The 25,929-nt window shown below is 43.8% G+C and overlaps 1 protein-coding gene across 1 annotated transcript in view; it reads right to left on the minus strand.

The window, feature by feature from the left end:
- LOC120055996 (epidermal growth factor receptor-like) overlaps positions 1-25,929 on the minus strand; it is a 99,449-nt gene that overhangs the window by 24,336 nt on the left and 49,184 nt on the right. Inside the window, exons 2-7 of the mRNA XM_039004109.1 lie at positions 15,703-15,854; positions 9,734-9,920; positions 8,498-8,629; positions 8,156-8,224; positions 7,188-7,306; positions 4,227-4,368 (exon numbers count right to left, since the gene is read on the minus strand). Of these exons, the coding sequence (XP_038860037.1) occupies positions 4,227-4,368; positions 7,188-7,306; positions 8,156-8,224; positions 8,498-8,629; positions 9,734-9,920; positions 15,703-15,854 (801 nt within the window). The remainder of the gene's footprint in view (positions 1-4,226; positions 4,369-7,187; positions 7,307-8,155; positions 8,225-8,497; positions 8,630-9,733; positions 9,921-15,702; positions 15,855-25,929) is intronic.

The raw sequence follows: 25,929 nt of genomic DNA on the forward strand, positions 1-25,929 counted from the left end.
AGTCCAACTCATCCCAAACCATCTCAATTGGGTTGAGGTCGGGTGATTGTGGAGGCCAGGTCATCTGATGCAGCACTCCATCACTCTCCTTCTTGGTAACATAGCCCTTACACAGCCTGGAGGTATGTTGGGTCATTGTCCTGTTGAAAAACAAATGATAGTCCCACTAAGCGCAAACCAGATGGGATGGCGTATCGCTGCAGAATGCTGTGGTAGCCATGCTGGTCAAGTGTGCCTTGAATTCTAAATAAATCATTGACAGTGTCACCAGCAAAGCACCCCCACACCATCACACATCCCCCTCCATGCTTCACGGTGGGAACCACACATGCAGAGATCATCCGTTCTCCTACTCTGCGTCTCACAAAAACACTGCGGTTGGAAGCAAAAATCTCAAATTTGGACTCATCAGACCAAAGGACAGATTTCCACCAGTCTAATGTCCACCAAGTCTCTTTTTCTTATTGCTGTCCTTTAGTAGTGGTTTCTTTGCAGCAATTTAACCATGAAGGCCTGATTAACGCAGTCTCCTCTGAACAGTTGATGTTGAGATGTGTCTGTTACTTGAACTCTGAAGCATTTATTTGGCCTGCAATTTCTGAGGCGGGTAACTCTAATGAATTCTGGGTCTTCCTTTCCTGTGGGGTTCTCATGAGAGCCAGTTTCATCATAGCGCTTGATGGTTTTTGCCAGTGGTGTAAAGTACTTTACTAAAGTAGTACTTTAAAGTATTTTTATTTGTTTTTTGGGGTATCTGACCTATTTATATTTTGACTACTTTTACTTCACTACATTCCTAAAGAAAATTATGTACTTTTTACTCCATAGTAAAAATATATATATTTTTCCCCCCCCCCCCTGACACAAAGTACTTGTTACATTTTGAATGCTTAGCAGGACAGAAAATGGTCCAATTGCCACACTTATCAAGAGAACATCCCTGGTCATCCCTACTGCCTCTGATCTGGCGGACTCACTAAACACAAATGCTTTGTTTTTAAATTATGTTTGAGTGTTGGAGTGTGATCCTGGCTATTCCTTAATAAGGGATTTTTTTATTATTCGTACTTTTACTTTTTATACTTACAGTTGAAGTCCTACATTTTTCACTATTCCTGACATTTAATCCTAGTAAAAAATTACCTGTCTTAGGTAAGTTAGGATCACCACTTTATTTTAAGAATGTGAAATGTCAGTAGAGAGAATGATTTATTTCGGATTTTATTTATTTGATCACATTCCCAGTGTGTCAGAAGTTTACCATACACTCAATTAGCATTTGGTAGCATTGCCTTTAAAATTGTTTAACTTGGGTCAAACGTTTCAGGTTGCCTTCCACAAGCTTCCCACAATGTTGGGTGAATTTTGGCCCATTCCTCCTGACAGAGCTGTCAGGTTTGTAGGCCTCCTTGCTCACACACGCTTTTTCAGAAGCCATTTTTCTACAACTATGGAAGTATGCTTCGGGTCATTGTCCATTTGGAAGACCCATTTGCGACCAAGCTTTAACTTCCTGACTGATGTCTTGAGATGTTGCTTCAATATATCCACATAATTTTCCTTCCTCATGATGCCAAACAGTTCTATTTTTGTTTCATCAGACCAGAGGACATTTCTCCAAAAAGTACGATCTTTGTCCCCATGTGCAGTTGCAAACCGTAGTCTGGCTTTTTTATGGCGGTTTTGGAGCAGTGGCTTCTTCCTTGCTGAGCGGCCTTTCAGGTTATGTCGATATAGTACTCGTTTTACTGTGGATATAGATATTTTTGTACCTGTTTCCTCCAGCATCTTCACAAAGTCCTTTGCTGTTGTTCTGGGATTGATTTACACTTTATTCTTTAGGAGACAGAACACGTCTCCTTCCTGAGCGGTATGACGGCTGCGTGGTCCCATGGTGTTTATTCTTGCGTACTATTGTTTGTGCAGATGAACGTGGTACCTTCAGGCATTTGGAAAATGCTCCCAAGGATGAACCAGACTTGTGGAGGTCTACCATTTTTTCCCGCTGAGGTCTTGGCTGATTTCTTTTGATTTTCCCATGATGTCAAGCAAAGAGGCACTGAGTTTGAAGGTAGGCCTTGAAATACATCCACAGGTACACCTCCAATTGACTCAAATTATGTCAATTAGCCTATCAGAAGCTTCTAAAGCCATGACATTTTCTGGACTTTTCCAAGCTGTTTAAAGGCACAGTCAACTTAGTGTATATAAACTTCTGACCCACTGGAATTGTGATACAGTGAAATAATCTGTCTGTAAACACTTGTTGGGAAAATTACTTGTGTCATGCACAAAGTAGATGTCCTAACCGACTTGCCAAAACCATAGTTTGTTAACAAGAAATGTGTGGAGTGGTTGAAAAACAAGTTTTTTTTTATTTTAAATTTTTATTTAATTTTACCCCCTTTTCTCCCCAATTTTCGTGGTATCCAATCGCTAGTAATTACTATCTTGTCTCATCGCTACAACTCCCGTACGGGCTCGGGAGAGACGAAGGTCGAAAGCCATGCGTCCTCCGAAGCACAACCCAACCAAGCCGCACTGCTTCTTAATACAGCGCGCCTCCATCCCGGAAGCCAGCCGCACCAATGTGTCGGAGGAAACACTGTGTACCTGGCCCCCTTGGTTAGCACGCACTGCGCCCGGCCCGCCACAGGAGTCGCTGGAGCGCGATGAGACAAGGATATCCCTACCGGTCAAACCCTCCCTAACCCGGACGACGCTATGCCAATTGTGCGTCGCCCCACGGACCTCCCGGTCGCGGCCGGCTGCGACAGAGCCTGGGCGCGAACCCAGAAACTGGTGGCGCAGCTAGCACTGCGATGCAGTGCCCTAGACCACTGCGCCACCCGGGAGGCCCGAAAAACGAGTTTTAATGACTCCAACCTAAGTGTATGTAAACTACCGACTTCAACTGTAAGTATATTTTAGCAACTACATTTACTTTTGATACTTAAGTATATTTAAAACCAAATACTTTTAGACTTTTACTCAAGTAGTATTTTACTGGGTGACTTTCACTTTTACTTGAGTCATTTTCTATTAAGGTATCTTAACTTTTACTCAAGTATGACAATTGAGTACTTTTTCCACCACTGTTTTTTTGCAACTGCACTTGAAGAAACGTTCAGAGTTCTAGAAATTTTCCAGATTGACTGACCTTCATTTCTTAAAGTAATGATGGACTGTCATTTTTCTTTGCTTATTTGAGCTGTTCTTGCCATAATATGGACTTTTACCAAATAGGGCTATCTTCTGTATACCACCCCTACCTTGTCACAACACAACTGATTGGCTCAAATGCATTAAGAAGGACAGAAATTCCACAAATTAACGTTTAAATAAGGCACACCTGTTAATTGAAATGCATTCATGAAGCTGGTTGAGAGAATGCCAAGAGTGTGCAAAGCTGTCAAAGGCAAAGGGTAGATACTTTGAAGAATCACAAATATAAAATATATTTTGATTTGTTTAACACTTTTTTGGTTACTACATGATTCCAAATGTGTTATTTCATAGTTTTGATGTCATCACTATTATTCTACAATGTAGAAAATAGTAAAAATAAAGAAAAACCCTTGTCCAAACTTTTGACTGGTACTGTATGTGTTGTCTGTAGACTCGGTTGAAGCCCCCTCTGTGTACAGAGTTTATAAACCAGGGCTTCCCAGTCCTGGTCCTGGAGGGCCAAAACATGTTTTTGTTTCTACCTGGTAGTTAATTGCACTCATTGAGTAACTCAAGTTGAAGACATACCAGGGTACTGCAGGCTGCCATTAGTAACTAAATGATGATCCGTATAACTTATTTTGTGTGTAATTGTAAAGCTCAAGGAGACACATCTGGTGTATTAGAAGCAATTATTGGTACCATGATTGTCTTCTAATATTTTATTTATTTACACGAAGATTGACCACGAAGATTGCCAATTTTCCATTCACTATAATGGGTTCCTGTTTTCTGCTAACAATGCCTGCTGTACCACAGTCAGCTTTGAACTTCTGTGGCTTCAATGAGACAGGGGAGTCATTCTCCCCTGGTCCCAGGTCTGAATTACTCCATGATTAGGAGAGGATGAAAACCAGAAGTGTTTCGGCCCTCCAGCACCAGGATGGGGCAGCCATGTTCTAAACAATCCTTATATCATGTATCCTATACTGCAGCCTCATAGAGGAGGTAATTGGGGGACATGGAGGGGACACGGAGGGCCATGGGGGTTTTCTTACGAGGACAAGTCTTGACGCAGGTGGCCCCGAAGTTGTACTTCCCGTCTGGGTTGTTGACCAATTGGTGAAGGTTGCGGTCATAGAGCAGGAGGCGGGGACACGAGTCTTTACACATCCCATCATCCTGAAAGTCACGGCAAGCCTACGACATCAAAGAAGGTTGTGTTTATTAGGCACCAAACGGAAGGAAACAGACTGACACCGGGAGGGACAACCTGAACTTCTCCATTAAGAAATGCTTGTTTTCACTTTCCATTGCATTTTTTTTTTTTTTTTATGTCCTAATCACAGTGCTTGACTTGGACAAATACAGTGGGGAGAACAAGTATTTGATACACTGCCGATTTTGCAGGTTTTCCTACTTACAAAGGATGTAGAGGTCTGTCATTTTTATCATAGGTACACTTCAACTGTGAGAGACGGAATCTAAAACAAAAATCCAGAAAATCACATTGTATGATTTTTAAGTAATTCATTTGCATTTTATTGCATGACATAAGTATTTCATCACCTACCAACCAGTAAGAATTCCGTCTCTCACAGACCTGTTAGTTTTTCTTTAAGAAGCCCTCCTGTTCTCCACTCATTACCTGTATTAACTGCACCTGTTTGAACTCGTTACCTGTATAAAAGACACCTGTCCACACACTCAATCAAACAGACTCCAACCTCTCCACAATGGCCAAGACCAGAGAGCTGTGTAAGGACATCAGGGATAAAATTGTAGACCTGCACAAGGCTGGGATGGGCTACAGGACAATAGGCAAGCAGCTTGGTGAGAAGGCAACAACTGTTGGCGCAATTATTAGAAAATGGAAGAAGTTCAAGATGACGATCAATCACCCTCGGTCTGGGGCTCCATGCAAGATCTCACCTCGTGGGGCATCAATGATCATGAGGACGGTGAGGGATCAGCCCAGAACTACACGGCAGGACCTGGTCAATGACCTGAAGAGAGCTGGGACCACAGTCACAAAGAAAACCATTAGTAACACACTACGCCGTCATGGATTAAAATCCTGCAGCGCACGCAAGGTCCCCCTGCTCAAGCCAGCGCATGTCCAGGCCCGTCTGAAGTTTGCCAATGACCATCTGGATGATCCAGAGGAGGAATGGGAGAAGGTCATGTGGTCTGATGAGACAAAAATAGAGCTTTTTGGTCTAAACTCCACTTGCCGTGTTTGGAGGAAGAAGAAGGAAGAGTACAAACCCAAGAACACCATCCCAACCGTGAAGCATGGAGGTGGAAACATCATTCTTTGGGGATGCTTTTCTGCAAAGGGGACAGGACGACTGCACCGTATTGAGGGGAGGATGGATGGGGCCATGTATCGCGAGATCTTGGCCAACAACCTCCTTCCCTCAGTAAGAGCATTGAAGATGGGTCGTAGCTGGGTCTTCCAGCATGACAACGACCCGAAACACACAGCCAGGGCAACTAAGGAGTGGCTCCGTAAGAAGCATCTCAAGGTCCTGGAGTGGCCAGTCTCCAGACCTGAACCCAATAGAAAATCTTTGGAGGGAGCTGAAAGTCTGTATTGCCCAGCGACAGCCCCGAAACCTGAAGGTCTGTATGGAGGAGTGGGCCAAAATCCCTGCTGCAGTGTGTGCAAACCTGGTCAAGAACTACAGGAAACGTATCATCTCTGTAATTGCAAACAAAGGTTTCTGTACCAAATATTAAGTTCTGCTTTTCTGATGTATCAAATACTTATGTCATGCAATAAAATGTAAATTAATTACTTAAAAATCATACAATGTGATTTTCTGGATTTTTTTTTTCAGATTCTGTCTCTCACAGTTGAAGTGTACCTCTGATAAAAAATTACAGACCTCTACATGCTTTGTAAGTAGGAAAACCTGCAAAATCGGCAGTGTATCAAATACTTGTTCTCCCCACTGTAGGTTTGGGTACTCATTTTGGTTGACGGTACCGTTTATATTTAGGTGCAGGAGCTACGCAATACTTTTGAGCTAATATTCTACAAAGAGGAACAGGAGCTCAAACAGTAGAACATTTGTGGTGCCGGTACTCAGCTCCTACCCAAGTAAAGTACGGCCTAATCATCAATTCGATCCAGCCTTCACTGACAGAGAGCACTAGGACCATATAACAGAGCCATATATACTCATGATAACACTGCATTTCTATTTCATGCCTTAGCTTAGCCAGAGAGGAATAGGTGACGCTGGCTTAGCTCCCAGCTGGGGACCCAGCCTGATTCTCAAGGCACTGTAAAAAAGCAGGGTTTAACCAGTGATATAATGGGTCACTGGATGCAAGAGCAACACAATTTGGTTTCAATCATAAAGTGGATAGAAAACACTGTTACGGGTGGGTGTATGGTTGGTCGTGAGCCAGTAAGTCACAAGGGAGCCTCATAAGAGAGAAATAATAATGTGTGAAATGCAATGTGGGTCTGTTTCCTCAAACCCTTGACTCTTGAGTGACGACACTGTTATTGGGTTAAGAAATAACTCGAAATAATACATAATAGCTTGTGAGAGATGCAAGTGTCCTCCCTTATGGAGTCACTCATGGCCTCTCTCCCTATAACCTCTGACCCCAGTACAATGTGAAGGTGGCTTCAGTCTCTCTCTTCCTGGTAAAATCACATGACATGGTGAGGTAATAATCCTGACCCCAGTACAGTGTGTGAAGTTGGTGTGTCTGTCAGTCTCTCACCAGATGGTCTAGGTCCAGTACAGTGTGAAGGTGGGTTATGGTTAAGGTCTCTCACCAGACAGTCTGGTTCCAGTACAGTGTGAAGGTGGGTTATGGTTAAGGTCTCTCACCAGACAGTCTGGGTCCAGTACAGTGTGAAGGTGGGTTATGGTTAAGGTCTCTCACCAGACAGTCTGGGTCCAGTACAGTGTGAAGGTGGGTTATGGTTAAGGTCTCTCACCAGAAAGTCTGGTTCCAGTACAGTGTGAAGGTGTGTTATGGTTAAGGTCTCTCACCAGACAGTCTGTAGGTCTGGGTCCAGTGCAGCCTGCAGCACAGTGTTCGTTGCAGCAGTCGATGGGGGACGGACCCTTACATCTCTTAGAGCACTGCTGGGCACAGTTCAGTTTCGTCACTATAAAAGGATTAGAAATGCCAAATCAAATTTTATTTGTCACATGCTTCATAAACAACAAGTGTAGACTAACAGTGAAATGCTGAGTTACGGCCCTTCCCAACAATGCAGAGAGAAATAAAATAGAAAAATAATAGAAAAGTAAAACACGTAATAATACTGTAAAAGTAATAATAAATACACAATGAGAAATGATAACTTGGCTATATACACGAGGTACCAGTCCCGAGTCGATGTGCCGGAGTAAGAGGTAATTGAGATAAATATGTACATATACAGTAACTAGGAATTAAGTAACTAGGCAACAGGATAGATAATAAACAGTAGCAGAAGCATTTGTGATTGGTCAAAAAAAATTGTGCAAAAAGGGTCAATGCAGATAGTTGGCAGGGTAGCCTAGCGGTTAATAGCGTTAGGGCAGTACCCAAAAGGTTTCTGGTTTGAATCCCCGAACCAACTAGGTGAAAAGTCTGTCAATGTGCCGTTGAGCAAGGCATTTAACCCTAATTGCTCCTGTAAGTCACTCTGGATAAGAGCGCCTGCTAAACAACTCAAATGTAAAATAGTCTGGGTAGGTATTTAGTTAATTATTTAACTAAACTATTTTGGGGTTAGAAGCTGTTGGTTCCTTAGTTGGTGCATTGGTACTGCTTGCCGTGCGATAGCAGAGAAAACAGTCTATGACTTGAGTGGCTGGAGTCTTTGAACATTTTTCTGGCCTTCCTCTGACACTGCCTGGTATAGAGGTCCTGGATGGCAGGGAGCTCAGCCCCAGTGATGTAATGGACCGTATGCACTACCCTCTGTAGCGCCTTGCAGTTGTGTATGGTTTAAACTTGAAAGACTTACACGTCTGGCAGTGTTCTGGGCCGGGCGCCCAACAGGAACCATTGAAGCATCCAGGATCACATCTTTTACCTACAAAAACATAGATACAAATAAAAGTTTAGCAAAATCTTAACTTCCAAACCATTACTTTAATGTTTAATCAAATAAAGTTGGAATATTTGACAGTTGAAAGTGAAACATTACGAAACTGTTGGCCAAACTTGTTGAAGCAGCTTCCTGTTAATATCTTACAACATGAACCAGTCTAGCCTCAAGGGTGTATAAAAACACAAAACCTTGAATGGGATTATGGTAGGTACATTTATGTGACGCAATGTTTGTGTTGTAACAGGAGCTCCTTACAGAGCCGATAGTTGCTGGGTTCAGGTAACTGCATGTTGGGTTTGCTGTTACTGTTTACAATGTCCAACCACTGGATGGTCTCCACGTTACACAGCTGGTTGTCTGAGAACTTCACTCCTCCTTTCAGGATCTCTGGAAATTGGAGAGAGACTTGTTTATTTTCAGGTGGAAGCTAAATATTGGTGTGAATTAATCAATGTAATAAAGCTGTGTAGATGAAATACAACAAACTACTGAATCTTCAGATCCAGATGCAAGCCTAACTTCAACCCTAACCTCAAGCCTAACCTCAGCTTCATGTCCATATCCTGGTTCAACCCTAAACCTAGCTTCATGTCCACATCCTGGTTCAACCCTAAACCTAGCTTCATGTCCACATCCTGGTTCAAGCCTAACTATAGCCTCAACCCTAACCCTAGCTTCATGTCCATATCCTGGTTCAACCCTAACCCTAGCTTCATGTCCACATCCTGGTTCAACCCTAAACCTAGCTTCATGTCCACATCCTGGTTCAACCCTAAACCTAGCTTCATTCCACATCCTGGTTCAAGCCTAACTGTAGCCTCAACCCTAACCCTAGCTTCATGTCCATATCCTGGTTCAACCCTAACCCTAGCTTCATGTCCATATCCTGGTTCAACCCTAAACCTAGCTTCATGTCCATATCCTGGTTCAACCCTAAACCTAGCTTCATGTCCACATCCTGGTTCAAGCCTAACTGTAGCCTTAAACTAACCCTAGCTTCATGTCCATATCCTGGTTCAACCCTAACCCTAGCTTCATGTCCACATCCTGGTTCAAGCCTAACTGTAGCCTCAACCCTAACCCTAGCTTCATGTCCATATCCTGGTTCAACCCTAAACCTCAACCCTAGCTTCATGTCCACATCTTGGTTCAACCCTAACCCTAGCTTCATGTCCATATCCTGGTTCAACCCTAAACCTAGCTTTGTGTCCACATCCTGGTTCAACCCCAACAGTAGCCTTAACCATAACCCTAGCTTCGTGTCCACATCCTGGTTCAACCCTAACCTTAGCTTTAACCGTAACCTTAGCTTTGTGTCCACATCCCGGGTTAACCCTAATCCTCAACCCTAACCCTATTTTATAGCTTATAACTAGGGCTTAGAGTTTCCCTGGTTTGGCTCTAGTATGTGAGAAGTCCCACAGTGACTAGTCATTATGAGGCTGGGTATAGACCTGCCTGGACAGAGCAGGGACAGGCCTATAGACTGACCTGTGAGGCTGGTCAGAGGCAGCTCAGTGGTGCCTGCTCGCATGGACTTGTTATAGTTCAGCACCACAGCCAGGGCAAAGCCACTGTCATAGAGAGTGTGGCCTCGGATGATGCGCAGGTTGTCCAGGGGAATCCTGTTGGCTGTGTTGAGGGCAATCAGAACGTAGCCACCCACCTCCTGGATGGACTGGAGGCAAACAAGGAAAGGTTTAACTGGAATTCACACGCTATGCCAGGGGTGAACAACTCCACACCTACAGGGTCCAGCTCCAGTCCTGCTGGTTTTCGCATCAGCCTGTCTATATCCTCATAGCTAGACAAGGTTCCCACAAGGGTACTTCCAGTAACGCACTGATGCTATTCAGCGTTATAAACTCAACCTAAGACAATTTCAACTGAAGCAACAAGGCTCTAATGAGGCTTCAAGTGTTTGACAGCTTGCTCGTTTTCAATGACATTGGACCATGTCCGTTAGGGAGGCACGATATATCGGTGACCATATTGGAATTGGACGATATTAGCTAAAAAGGCCAACATCAGTATCGGCCCGATGTCTAGTTTAACACCGATGTGCAAAACCGATGTCAATGCTGACGTGCATACCTATATAACGTAGGTACCTGACGTAAGACGCCACGTAAAATTTTGCGCTACACGTGCAACACAGCATTCCTAAACTAGCCCACAATGTCTGCTGTGTGGATCGAGCAGTCATTTGAAAGAGTAACAACATTTCAGCAAGACAACTTAAAGGCGAAGTCCATTAATGCCAAGATAATGGAATTCATTACCATTGACAATCAACCGTTCTCTGTCATCGGTGATGTTGGCTTTCACCGACTGGTCAAGCACCGGTACACACTACCAAGTGCGCTATTTTTCAGATGTTGCCATACCGGAGTTACACAGTAATAGTGCCACTGCTATTAGCTTCATGACTAACATTTGGACCAGCAATGTCAGCCCCATGAGCATGCCGAGTCTGACAGCACAGTGGGTTGACGAGGATCTCCTACTGAGGAAAGCCGTATTGCATGCTCAAGAATGTGCTGGTTCTCATACCGCTGCTGCCATTTCAATGGCATTTGACAACATGTTTGAAACTTGAACACACTAGCTAGCTCCATTCAATCAACTGACTCGAGAAATAAACTCATCAACTGCACCTGCAGCAGACGTGATACCCTCTGTCATGGCATTGAAACGCCTGCTCAACAAAACTGCAGACACAGGCTGTGAACAAGCGACTCGGTGGCATTCTCTCTACTGTGTCGCCACCATGCTCGATGCTATGTACAAGGACCGCTACTTCGATGCAGACAAGAAACAGGGTTTATGTGAAATGTTACATACACAGCTGGACAAGATGGAAACAGACACAGTGACAGTGCGCACCGAGGAAGAGAGGCCACGGTGTCACGTTCCTGACCTGTTTTATGTTATTTTTGTATGTGTTTAGTTGGTCAGGGCGTGAGTTGGGGTGGGCATTCTATGTTTTGTGTTTCTATGTTTAGGTCACTTGTAATTAGCCTTATATGGTTCTCAATCAGGGACAGGTGTTTGACGTTTCCTCTGATTGAGAACCATATATAGGTTGGCTGTTCACACTGTTTGTTTGTGGGTGATTGTCTTCCGTGTCTGTGTCTGTGCACCACACGGGACTGTTTCGTTTGTTCGTTCGTTTGTGTCGTCTGTACCAGTTCATGCGTTCTTTGTGTTATGTAAGTTCCATGTTCAGGTCTGTCTACATCGGTTTTGTTATTTTGTAAATTCTCAAGTTTGTTTAGTTTTCGTCTTGTTTAAATAAATATTCATGTCGTATCACAACGCTGCGTTTTGGTCAAATCCCTACTCCTCCTCTTCGGACGAAGAGGAGGAGGAAAACCGTTACAGAATCACCCATCAACCAAAGACCAAGCGGCGTGGGAGAGCGCAACAAAGAAACCAGGACTCGTGGACATGGGAGGAAATATTAGACGGAAAAGGACCCTGGGCTCAGACAGGAGAATATCGCCGCCCCAAAGCTGAGCTGGAGGCAGCGAAAGCAGAGAGGCGGCGATATGAGGAGGCAGCACGGAAACAAGGCTGGAAGCCCGTAAGTCAAACCCAAAAATTTCTTGGGGGGGGGGGCTCTCGGGTAGTTTAGTTGGGTCAGTCGGGAGACGTGAGCCAACTCCTCCTGTTTACCGTAAGGAGCCGGTGAGGGCGGATTTGGAGGTGAGTGACGCAGAGACAGTAAAGGAGTTAATGGAGAAATTGGAGGAGAGAGTTATGAGGGATGTATTGGTTTGGTGCATGAGGCACGGCATCCGTCCGAATGAACGTGTTGGTGAGTTAATGTCACCGGGAACAGCTCTCCATACTCGTCCTGAGGTGCGTGCTAGCCGTCTGGTTAAGACAGTGCCTACAGCACGCACAAAGCCTCCTGTGCGTCTCCAGAGTCCTGTGCGTCCTGTTACTGCTCCTCGCACTAGCCCTGTGGTGCGTGTCCCCAGCCCAGTACCACCAGTGCTGACACCACGCACCAAGCCTCCTGTGCGTCTCCAGAGCCCTGTTCCTCCTCCACGCACTCTCCCTGTGGTGCGTGTATCCAGCCCAGTGCCTCCAGTTCCGGCACCACGCATCAAGCCTCCTGTGCGTCTCCAGAGCCCTGTACGCACTGATCTTTCTCCCCGCACTCGTCCTGAGGTGCGTGCCCTCAGCCCGGTACCACAAGTCCCGGTACCACGCACCAGTCCTATAGTGCGCCTCGAGAACTCAGTGTGCCCTGTTCCTGCTCTCCGCACTAGCCTTGAGGTGCGTGTCTCCAGCCCAGTACCACCAGTCCCGGCACCACGCACCAAGCCTCCTGTGCGTCTCCAGAGCCCTGTACGCACTGTTCCTTCTCCCCGTACTCGCCCTGATGTGCGTGCCCTCAGCCCGGTACCACCAGTGCCGGTACCACGCACCAGGCCTATAGTACGCCTTGAGAGTCCAGTGTGCCCTGTTGTTGTTCCCCGCACTAGCCTGAAGGTGCGTGTCTTTAGCCCGGTACCTCCAGTTCCGGTACCACGCACCAGGCCTACAGTGCGTCTCAGCCGGCCAGAGTCTGCCGTCTGCCCAGCGGCGCCTGAACTGCCCGTCTGCCCAACGGCGCCTGAACTGCCCGTCTGCCCAACGGCGCCTGAACTGCCCGTCTGCCCAACGGCGCCTGAACTGCCCGTCTGCCCAACGCCGTCTGAACTGTCCGTCTGCCAAGCGCCGCATGAACTGCCCGTCTGTACTGAGCCTTCAAAGCCGCCCGTCTGCCATGAGCCTGCAAAGCCGCCCGTCTGCCATGAGCCTTCAGAGCCGTCCGCCAGACAGGAGCCGCCAGAGCCTTCCGCCAGACAGGAGCCGCCAGAGCCTTCCGCCAGACAGGAGCCGCCAGAGCCTTCCGCCAGACAGGAGCCGCCAGAGCCTTCCGCCAGACAGGAGCAGCCCAAGCCTTCCGCCAGACAGGATCAGCCAGAGCCTTCCGCCAGACAGGATCAGCCAGAGCCTTCCGTCAGACAGGATCAGCCAGAGCCTTCCGTCAGACAGGATCAGCCAGAGCCTTCCGCCAGACAGGATCAGCCAGAGCCTTCCGCCAGACAGGATCAGCCAGAGCCTTCCGCCAGACAGGATCAGCCAGAGCCTTCAGCGAGCCATGACCAGCCAGAGCCGTCAGCGAGCCATGACCAGCCAGAGCCGTCATCCAGCCATGACCAGCCAGAGCCGTCATCCAGCCATGACCAGCCAGAGCCGTCAGCGAGCCATGACCAGCCAGAGCCGTCAGCGAGCCATGACCAGCCAGAGCCGTCAGCGAGCCATGACCAGCCAGAGTCGTCAGCGAGCCATGACCAGCCAGAGCCGTCAGCGAGCCATGACCAGCCAGAGCCGTCAGCGAGCCATGACCAGCCAGAGCCGTCAGCGAGCCATGACCAGCCAGAGCCGTCAGCGAGCCATGACCAGCCAGAGCCGTCAGCGAGCCATGACCAGCCAGAGCCGTCAGCGAGCCATGACCAGCCAGAGCCGTCAGCGAGCCATGACCAGCCAGAGCCGTCAGCGAGCCATGACCAGCCAGAGCCGTCATCCAGCCATGACCAGCCAGAGCCGTCATCCAGCCATGACCAGCCAGAGCCGTCATCCAGCCATGAGCCGTCATCCAGCCATGAGCCGTCATCCAGCCATGACCAGCCAGAGCCGTCATCCAGCCATGACCAGCCAGAGCCGTCATCCAGCCATGACCAGCCAGAGCCGTCATCCAGCCATGACCAGCCAGAGCCGTCATCCAGCATTAAGCCATCATCCAGCCAGGATCCGCCAGAGCCAGCCAGCCAGGATCCGCCAGAGCCAGCCAGCCAGGATCCGCCAGAGCCAGCCAGCCAGGATCCGCCAGAGCCAGCCAGCCAGGATCCGCCAGTCATTCTGGTGTTGCCCCTCATTCTGGTGTTGCCCCTCATTCTGGTGTTGCCCCTCATTCTGGTGTTGCCCCTCATTCTGGTGTTGCCCCTCATTCCGGTGTTGCCCCTCATTCCGGTGCTGCTCCTTATCCTGGTGATGCCCCTTAATTTAGGTGGGGTTATTTGGAGGGTGGTCATTGTGAGGGGGATAAAGAAGCGGGGATTTATTATGGTGGGATGGGAACCACGCCCAGAGCCTGAGCCGCCACCGTGGACAGATGCCCACTCAGACCCTCCCCTAGACTTTTGGTGGTGCGTCCGGAGTTCGCACCTTGAGGGGGGGGTTCTGTCACGTTCCTGACCTGTTTTATGTTATTTTTGTATGTGTTTAGTTGGTCAGGGCGTGAGTTGGGGTGGGCATTCTATGTTTTGTGTTTCTATGTTTAGGTCACTTGTAATTAGCCTTATATGGTTCTCAATCAGGGACAGGTGTTTGACGTTTCCTCTGATTGAGAACCATATATAGGTTGGCTGTTCACACTGTTTGTTTGTGGGTGATTGTCTTCCGTGTCTGTGTCTGTGCACCACACGGGACTGTTTCGTTTGTTCGTTCGTTTGTGTCGTCTGTACCAGTTCATGCGTTCTTCGTGTTATGTAAGTTCCATGTTCAGGTCTGTCTACATCGGTTTTGTTATTTTGTAAATTCTCAAGTTTGTTTAGTTTTCGTCTTGTTTAAATAAATATTCATGTCGTATCACAACGCTGCGTTTTGGTCAAATCCCTACTCCTCCTCTTCGGACGAAGAGGAGGAAAACCGTTACACACGGACAGACAGAGCTGAAACTTCACATGCATGATGAAATCCTGGTTGAGAATGAACAAATGAACAACGAAACAGCACAGCAAGTAAGTGAAAGAAATAGGTTTTGATTATGTTTTACTGGTAATGGGGACATACGTAAATGCCAACAAAATAACTTTTTGGTCAGTGTGTGTGTGTGTGTGTGTGTGTGTGTGTGTAACCTTTAACTAGGCAAGTCAGTTAAGAATAAATTCTTATTTATAATGACGGCCTACCCCGGCCAAACCCGGACAACGCTGGGCAAATTGTGCACCGCCCTATGGGACTCCCAATCACAGCCAATGTGATACAGCCTGGATTCGAACCAGGGACTGTAGTGACGCCTCTTGCACTGAGATGCAGTGCCTTCGACCGCTGTGTCCATGTGTGTGTTAATTATTTAACTGTACTAGAATGCTTAAAAGACCACAAAAAAATGTAATATCGGTTATCGGTTTCGCTTTATTTATTTTTTGGCAAGGAAAATATCGGATATCGGTATCAGCCAAAAATGAAATATCGATGCATCACTAATGTCTGTAGGTTAAAGCAAGCTTGTAAGGTGTTTTAAGCAGCTGTTATGTACATGTTTTTATCCAGTATTGCTTTCTCCAGACAAATGTGTTCCTGACCTGTAGCCTGGTATCTCTTATGGTCATTGTCCATAGGACTTGGCAAGACAGCACAAACAGATCTGGTACCAGGCTAGCATTACTTTATCTTACCCTGAGGAAAGACAGATCATGGTAGTCCTCCATGTATGTGACCTCCAGGTTCTCCAGGACCACAGTGCAGTTGCTGTAGGTCTTGACCATGTTCAGGTAGTGGTCCTCTTTTGACCCAAGCAGGCTGAACCGGTTAGTGACGCCCTGGCACACTGTGGATGAAGAGTGAGGAGATGATGATCCAGGAAAGTAGATGAGAACATCAGAGCGTAAACTTGAATTTCACAAGGAACATTTAGAGTTAGTAGGCCCACTGATATAAAAAAGAAGTTGGTGAGGTGGCCAGAACAAATATGCCCGTTGTCAAAATATTGCTGCCTTGATCTACACTGAGTGTACAAAACATTAGTAACACCTGCTCATTCCATGACAGACTGACCAGGTGAATCCAGGTGAAAGCTATGATCCCTTATTGATGTCACTTGTTAAATCCACTTCAAATCAGTGAAGGGAAGAAGACAGGTTAAAGAAGGATTTTTGAGCCTTGAGACAATTGAGACATGGATTGTGTATGTGTGCCATTCAGAGGCTAAATGGGAAAGACAAAATATTGAAGTGCCTTTGAACGGGGTATGGTAGTAGGTGCCAGGTGTACCGGTTTGAGTGTGTCAAGAACTGAAAAGCTGCTGGGTTTTTCACGCTCAACAGTTTTCCGTGTGTTTCAAGAATGGTCCCCAAAGGACATCACCCAAAGGACATCTAGCCAACTTGACAACTGTGGGAAGCATTAGAGTCAACATGGGCCAGCATCCCTGTGGAACGTTTGACACCTTGTAGTGTCCATGCCCAGACGATTTGAGTCTGTTCTGAGGGCAAAAGGGGTGCAACCCAATATTAGGAAGGTGTTCCTAATGTTTTGTACACTCAGTGTAGACAGTAAATATCTAAGCTACCAAGCCCACATACATGGATAGTGCTAATCATCATGCAGTCTCTGCTCAAATTCATATTGGCATACCCAACACAACAAAGGACACCCACTCTGTTTCTCTTTGGCTTCTCTTAGGTATCACAGATGTTTAGTATATTTGTTTGTAAGTGTGCACAGTCATTATTTGGCTCATTCAGATGCATTAAATAGCTGATCTGGATTCAATCTACAATGGGAACTCGATCCCTACAATGCTAGTGCTTACTCATGAGTAGCAGTGAGCTCTGAGCTGGCTGGCTGTATTTATCTTGGCTCAGACTCTTTCCACTGCTATTCAGGCTAGTTAAAACAAACGCCTAACAACTCTGCGCCATGTCATCTCTGCAGAAATGTTGGAGCTAATATTCACACACACACACACACACACACACACACACACACACACACACACACACACACACACACACACACACACACACACACACACACACACACACACACACACACACACACACACACACACACACACACACACACACGTTATTCATGGGGTCTATTATCTATTCCACTCATCTCCCTGTCACTAGGAAGAATAGTGGCAGCATTAACGTTAATCGGTCCATGAATACTGCATCTTCTGATGTTTAGACAGGTTTTCCAGTTAGACAACAAGGATTATTTAAGGAATTCCTGGAAATCAAAGCCGGAGGCATTTTGCTTGATAACTCCCATTCTTGGCACGAATCAACAAACTTCTCAGGATCTTCCAAGTGTTGTTGATGCATGTGTGTATGCAACAACTATAAAGCCTTTGAGCGAGCTACTACAACAAAAGCCTACGATAAAAGGATTATAATGCTCTAATCCAGGGGTTTTCAAACTGGGGTACTGCAGTTGGTCCGCAAATTATTATTATTTATTTTAATATTTTTTTTAAACTTTTTATGTGAACAATAATTATTTTTGGAATATCACTAGCTGCAACAGAATAGCATCGTGGATACCATTTTTATGTCTCTGCATCCAGTATGAAGGAAGTTAGAGGTAGTTTCAAAAGCCAATACTAACTAGCGTCAGTGCAATGACTGGAAGTTTACAGGAACAGTTAGCATGCTAGCTGTTCCGGTTCATCCGACTCCGGGGAAGTAGATAAATGGCTTCATGGCCAAAATCTCGAACTATCCCTTTAATATGGAAGAAATTACAGTCATTGAAGCTAATTACAGGTTTTTTTTCTGTATAGGCGGGATGGAAAAACAGTTTCAGTGTCAACTTAAACGACCAAAACCAAATAGAGAGCATGCAGAAAGGATATTGAACAATATATATTTTTTAATAAGCTTTACAACAGCAACATTTTCTCTACACTGCCAAGATAGCCTATAAGCTAAAAGGTATGTTAGAGTTTACACTTCCTCTTCCAATGAACTGGTGGCAGTTCAAAATATCTACAAAATCTATTAATTTTAAAATGTTGACTACTTCTACTTGCCATTATCATTCACATTATCATTCATAAGACGAGATGTGATAAATATTATTTTTTGATAACATATGATGGGAGTCCCTGGTTTTCCTGAGCAGGGGTCCCTGGGCAAGAAAAATTTGAAAACCCCTGCTCTAATCTACGATTACAAAAACGTGTTTGAATAAGCCAATGCAGTGAGACACTATTGAAGATACATTAGCCATGTCTGAGACTCACTTAGATAACTCATTTGATGATACATCATTAGCAATACAAGGATATCACATTTATAGAAGAGAATGTATATATTCAGAGCCATGTCCCTGTAATGTTTAGAGAAGATCGTATGTCAAGTGTTATTGAAGTGTTGTGGTTGCAGGTTCACTTGGCACATCTAAAGCCTTTTCTTTTGGGGTGTTAGGCCACCAGTCAGTATCTAAATAATATGTGTGAAATGATTGATAGTGTATGTGATGTAAACAAACATGTAAAGTGGTCTACTTTCTTGGGGACCTGAATATTGACTGGTTTTCATCAAGCTGTCCGCTTCTTACTGTAACCAGTGCCTGTAATCTGGTTCAGGTTATTAATCAACCTACCAGGGTGTTTACAAACACTACAGGAACAAGATCATGCACATGTATCGATCACATTTTTACTAATACTGTAGAACTTTGTTCTAAAGCTGTATCCATACCCATTGGATGCAGTGATCACAATATAGTGGCTATATCCAGGAAAGTCAAAGTTCCAACATCTGTTCCTAAAATAGTATATAAGAGATCATACAAAAGATTTTGCTGTGACTCTTATGTGGATGATGTTAAAAATATTTGTTGGTCTGATGTGATTAATGAGGAGCATCCAGACGCTGCACTTGATGAATTTATGAAATTGCTTCTTCCAATTATTGATAAACATGCACCTGTTAAGAAACTGACTGTTAGAACTGTTAAGGCTACATGGATTGATGAGGAATTGAAAAACTATGGTTGAAAGAGATGGGGCAAAAAGAGTGGCTAATAAGTCTGGCTGTACATCTGACTGGCTTACTTACTGCAAATTGAGAAATTATGTGACTAACCTCAACCAAAAGAAGAAGAAACTTTATTATGAAGCCAAGATCAATGATATAAAGAATGATGGGAAAAAAACTTTAGTAATTTAAATGAAATTGTGGGTAGAAAGATATTCATCTCCATCTTTCATCGAATCAGATTGTAGCGCTCGTCTTTCTCCTCATCTAAAGAGGAGCAAGGATCGGACCAATATGCAGCGTAGTTTAAAGACATAATCACGTTTATTTAAACGAAGACGAAAAACACTTGAACAAACTACAAAATAACAAATGACATGAACAGACCTGAACTTGAGAACAAAACACATGAACGCACGAACAGGACGGAACACACGAACGAACGAAATGAAACAGTCCCGTGTGGTACAAACACTGACACAGGAACAATCACCCACAAACAAACAGTGAGAACAGCCTACCTTAATATGGTTCTCAATCAGAGGAAACGTAAAACACCTGCCCCTAATTGAGAACCATATCAGGCTAATACATTGAACCCAACATAGAAACACATAACATAGAATGCCCACCCCAACTCACGCCCTGACCATACTAAACAAAGACAAAATAAAGGAAATAAGGTCAGGAACGTGACACAGATGAACCATTTGATGTTGCCAATTATTTTAATTATTATTTCATTGGCAAAGTGGGCAAACTTAGGCAGGAAATGCCCACGACAAACAGTGAGCAATTATATTCATGCATAAAAAATGAAAGAAAAGCAATGCAAGTTTGAATTTTGTTAAGTTAGTGTGGGAGAGTTGGAAAATTATTGTTAACGATCAATAATGACAAACCTCCTGGCATTGAAACTTAGATGGAAAGCTACTGAGGATGATAGCTGACTCTATAGCCACTCCTATCTGTCATATTTTTAGTCTGAGCCTAGAGGAAAGTATTTGTCCTCAGGCCTGGAGGGAAGCCAAAGTAATTCCACTACCCAAGAGTTGTAAAGTGGCCTTCACTCTTTCTAACAGCAGACCTATAAGCTTGCTGCCAGCTCTTAGCAAACTGTTGGAAAAAATTGTGTTTGACCAAATACACTGCTATTTCTCTGTAAACAAATTAACAACATACTTTCAGCATGCTTATAGAGAAGGGCACTCAACATGTACTGCACTGACACAGATGACTGATGATTGGTTGAAAGAAACTGATAATAAGATTGTGGGAGCTGTACTGTTAGATTTCAGTGCAGCCTTTGATATTATTGACCATAACCTGTTGTTGAAAAAACTTAAGTGCTATGGGTTTTCAACCTCAGCTCTGAATCCACAATATGGCAATCTGTCTAATAGAACTCAAAGGGTTTTCTTTAATGGAAGCGTCTCTAATGTCAAACATGTAGAGTGTGGTGTACCGCAGGGCAGCTCTCTAGGCCCTCTCCTCTTTTCTATTTTTACCAATGACCTGCCACTGGCATTAAACAAAGCATGTGTGTCCATGTATGCTGATGATTCAACGATATACGCAACAGCAACCACCGCTAATGAAGTCACTAAAACCCTTAACAAAGAGTTGCAGTCTGTTTTGGAATGGGTGGCCAGTAATAAACTGGTCCTGAACATCTCTAAAACTAAGAGCATTGTATTTGGTACAAATCATTCCTTAATTGCTATACCTCAGCTGAATATGGTAATGAATGGTGTGGCTGTTGAACAAGTTGATGAGACTAAATTAGAGGTCGACCAATTAATCGGAATGGCCGATTAATTAGGGCCGATTTCAAGTTTTCATAACAAATCGGAAATCGATATTTTTGGACACCGATTTGGACATTTTTTTTTTTATATATATTTTTTTACACCTTTATTTAACTAGGCAAGTCAGTTAAGAACACATTCTTATTTTCAATGACGGCCTAGGAACGGTGGGTTAACTGCCTTGTTCAGGGGCAGAACGACAGATTTTGACCTTGTCAGCTCGGGGATTCAATCTTGCAACCTTACGGTTAACTAGTCCAACGCTCTAACCACCTGATTACATTGCACTCCACGAGGAGCCTGCCTGTTACGCGAATGCAGTAAGAAGCCAAGGTAAGTTGCTAGCTAGCATTAAACTTATCTTATAAAAAACAATCAATCAATCATAATCACTAGTTAACTACACATGGTTGATGATATTACTAGTTTATCTAGCGTGTTCTGCGTTGCATATAATCGATGCGGTGGCAATCGTGAAAAAGGACTGTCGTTGCTCCAATGTGTACCTAACCATAAACATCAATGCCTTTCTTAAAATCAATACACAAGTATATATTTTTAAACCTGCATATTTAGTTAATATTGCCTGCTAACATGAATTTCTTTTAACTAGGAAAAATGGTGTCACTTCTCTTGCAACAGAGTCAGGGTATATGCAGCAGTTTGGGCCGCCTAGCTCATTGCAAACTGTGTGAAGACTATTTCTTCCTAACAAAGACAGCCAACTTCACCAAATGGGGGATGATTTAACAAAAGCGCATTTGCGAAAAAAGCACAATCGTTGCACGACTGTACCTAACCATAAACATCAATGCCTTTCTTAAAATCAATACACAGAAGTATATATTTTTAAACCTGCATTTTTAGCTAAAAGAAATCCAGGTTAGCAGGCAATATTAACCAGGTGAAATTGTGTCACTCCTCTTGCGTTCATTGCACGGTTCCGTATTTCACTGAAAGAATAAACGTTTTGTTTTCGAGATGATAGTTTCCGGATTCGACCATATTAATGACCTAAGGCTCGTATTTCTGTATGTTATTATGTTATAATTAAGTCTATGATTTGATAGAGCAGTCTGACTGAGCGATGGTAGGCACCAGCAGGCTCGTAAGCATTCATTCAAACAGCACTTTAGTGCGTTTTGCCAGCAGCCCGTCGCTGTGCTTCAAGCATTGCGCTGTTTATGACTTCAAGCCTATCAACTCCCAAGATTAGGCTGGTGTAACCGATGTGAAATGGCTAGCTAGTTAGCGAGGTGCGCGCTAATAGCGTTTCAAATGTCACTCGCTCTGAGACTTGGAGTAGTTGTTCCCCTTGCTCTGCATGGGTAACGCTGCTTCGAGGGTGGCTGTTGTCGATGTTTTCCTGGTTTATTCCTGGTTCGAGCCCAGGTAGGAGCGAGGAGAGGGACGGAAGCTATACTGTTACACTGGCAATACTAAAGTGCCTATAAGAACATTCAATAGTCAAAGGTATATGAAATACAAATCGTATAGAGAGAAATAATCCTATAATTCCTATAATAACTACAACCTAAAACTTCTTACCTGGGAATATTGAAGACTCATGTTAAAAGGAACCACCAGCTTTAATATGTTCTCATGTTCTGAGCAAGGAACTTAAACGTTAGCTTTCTTATATGGTAAATATTGCACTTTTACTTTCTTCTCCAACACTTTGTTTTTGCATTATTTAAACCAAATTGAACATGTTTCATTATTTATTTGAGGCTAAATTGATTTTATTGATGTATTATATTAAGTTAAAATAAGTGTTCATTCAGTATTGTTGTAATTGTCATTATTACAAATAAATATATATATATATATATATATATATATATATATATATATATATTTTTTTTTAATCGGCCAATTAATCGGCATCGGCTTTTTTGGTCCTCCAATAATCGGTATCGCCGTTGAAAAATCATAATCGGTCGACCTCAAGACTAAATTACTTGGCGTTACCTTAGATAGTAAACTGTTATGGTCAAAACATATACAGTTGAAGTCGGAAGTTTACAAACACCTTAGCCAAATACATTTAAACTCTTCACAATTCCTGACATTTAATCCTAGTAAAAATGTCCTGTCTTAGGTCAGTTAGGATCACCACTTTTTTTGAAGAATGTGAAATGTCAGAATAATAGTAGAGAGAATTATTTATTTCAGCTTTTATTTCTTTCATCACATTCCCAGTGGGTCAGAAGTTTACATACACTCAATTAGTGTTTGGTAGCATTGCCTTTAAATTGTTTAACTTGGGTCAAACATTTCAGGTAGCCTTCCACAAGCTTCCCACAATGTTGGGTGAATTTTGGCCCATTCCTCCTGACAGAGCTGGTGTAACTGAGTCAGATTTGTAGGCCTCCTTGCTCACACACAGTTTTTCAGTTCTGCCCACATATTTTCTATAGGATTGAGGTCAGGGCTTTGTGATGGCCACTCCATTACCTTGACTTTGTTGTTCTTAAGCCATTTTGCCACAACTTTGGAAGTATGCTTGGGGTCATTGTCCATTTGGAACACCCATTTGCGACCAAGCTTTAACTTCCTAACTGATGTCTTGAGACGTTGCTTCAATATATCCACATAATTTTCCTGCCTCATGAAGCCATCTATTTTGTGAAGTGCACCAGTCCCTCCTGCAGCAAGGCACCCCGACAGCATGATGCTGCCACCCCCGTGCTTCACGGTTGGGATGGTGTTCTTTGGCTTGCAAGCCTCCCTCTTTTTCCTCCAAACATAACAATGGTCATTATGGCCAAACAGTTCTATTTTTGTTTCATCAGACCAGAGGACATTTCTCAAAAAAGTACGATATTTGTCCCCATGTGCAGTTGCAAACCGTATTTTATGGCGGTTTTGCAGCAGTGGCTTCTTCTTTGCTGAGTGGCCTTTCAGGTTATGTCGATATAGGACTTGTTTTACTGTGGATATAGATACTTTTGTACCGGTTTCCTCCAGCATCTTCACAAGGTCCTTTGCTGTTGTTCTGGGATTGATATGCACTTTTCGCACCAAAGTACGTTCATCTCTAGGAGACAGAACGCGGCTCCTTCCTGAGCGGTATGATGGCTGCATGGTCCCATGGTGTTTATACTTGTGTACTATTGTTTGTACAGATGAATGTGGTACCTTCAGGCATTTGGAAATTGCTCCCAAGGATGAACCAGACTTGTGGAGGTCTACAGGTAATTTTCTGAGGTCTTGGCTGATTTTTGTTGATTTTCCCATTATGTCAAGCAAAGAGGCACTGAGTTTGAAGGTAGGCCTTGAAATACATCCACAGGTACACCTCCAATTGACTCAAATAATGTAAATTAGCTTATCAGAAGCTTCTAAAGCCATGACATCATTTTCTGGAATTTTCCAAGCTGTTTAAAGGCACAGTCAACTTAGTGTATGTAAACTTCTGACCCACTGGAATTGTGATACAGTGAATTATAAGTGAAATAATCTGTTTGTAAACAATTGTTGGACATGCACAAAGTAGTCGACTTGTCCTAACCAACTTTCCCTAACCGACTTGCCAAAACTATAGTTTGTTAACAAGAAATGTGTGGAGTGGTTGAAAAACGAGTTTTAATGACTCCAGCTAAGTGTATGTAAACATCTGACTTGAACTGTAGATTTAATGGTTGCAAAGATGGGGAGAGGTCTAGCCGTAATAAAGAGATGCTCTGCTTTTTTGACACCACACTCCAAAAAGCAAGTTCTGCAGGCTCTAGTTTTGTCTAATCTTGATTATTGTCCAGTTGTGTGGTCCAGTGCTGCAGGGAAAGACCTAGTTAAGCTGCAGCTGGCCCAGAACAGAGCGGCACATTTTGCTCTTAATTGTAATCAGAGGGCTGATATAAATACTATGCATGCCAGTCTCTCTTGGCTAAGAGTTGAGGAGAAACTGACCACATCACTTCTTCATTTTATAAGAAAGATTAATGTGTTGAAAATCCCAAATTGTTTGCATAGTCAACACACAGCTCTGACACACCCCCTTTCCCACCAGACATGCCACCAGGGGTCTTTTCATAGTCCCCAAATCCAGAACAAATTCAAGAAATCGTACAATATTATATAGAGCCCTTATTGCATGGAACTTCCTTCCATCTCATATTGCTCAAATAAACAGCAAACCTGGTTTCAAAAAACAGATAAAGCAACACCTCGCGGCACAACGCCTCTCCCCTATTTGACCTAGATAGTTTGTGTGTATTCATTGATATGTAGGCTACGTGTTCCTTTTTAAAAATGTATGTAGTTCTGTCCTTGAGCTGTTCTTGTCTAATGATGTTCTGTATTATGTCATTCTGTATTATGTTTCATGTTTTGTGTGGACCCCAGGAAGAGTGGCTGCTGCTTTTGCAACAGCTAATGGGGATCCTAATAAAACACCTAACAAATCGCTCTGCCAAAACATATAGTCTTGATTGAGCAACAGTGACACTGACTCACTTTAAATTCTGGGGATTTTGTCCCTGGTGTCAGAATATGAGCTTTGGGACAAAGAGGGGATTTATTTCCTCCTATTTCAGTCAGTCTTGTTGTTGTAATGTTCCTAGGAATACAGTGCATTCCTAAACATGCCTGGTCTAGACAGCAAAGCCAGAACAGCTCCACAACTCAAGCAGTAGCCTCAGCATAAAACACATCTTACTAGCACAACACTTTGCTGTCGTACACTGACCTTTTCATCTCCAAGAATGGAGGAAATAAACATATCATCAGGATTCTTTTCTTATCAACGCCTGTCCTCTTTCCAATATATATTTTTTTTATGTCATTTTTTTGGTGGTCTTTGTTTTTTTTATTGAACAATAAAACAAAATAAGTGATTAAATAAATGAAACAAATAAGTGAAAGTAGATTCTATACTGTAGCTGTAAAGACTGACAATATTCTGGGTATGATGCCATTGAACTTGATAATGAAACTGGCAACACAAATGTCAAAGTACAATCGAAGTCTGCTTATTTATGGTACACCTCACTTGTTTGTTATTGCTCCCTGTCGTGATCAGTTGAGATGGGCTAGCCTGGTCCCAGATCTGTTTATGCTGTCCTGCCAATTCATCTGGTCATTGTCTCACCAAAAACATAAG

The sequence above is a fragment of the Salvelinus namaycush genome, chromosome 11, assembly GCF_016432855.1.
Source record: "Salvelinus namaycush isolate Seneca chromosome 11, SaNama_1.0, whole genome shotgun sequence".
Taxonomy (NCBI): Eukaryota; Metazoa; Chordata; class Actinopteri; order Salmoniformes; family Salmonidae; genus Salvelinus; species Salvelinus namaycush.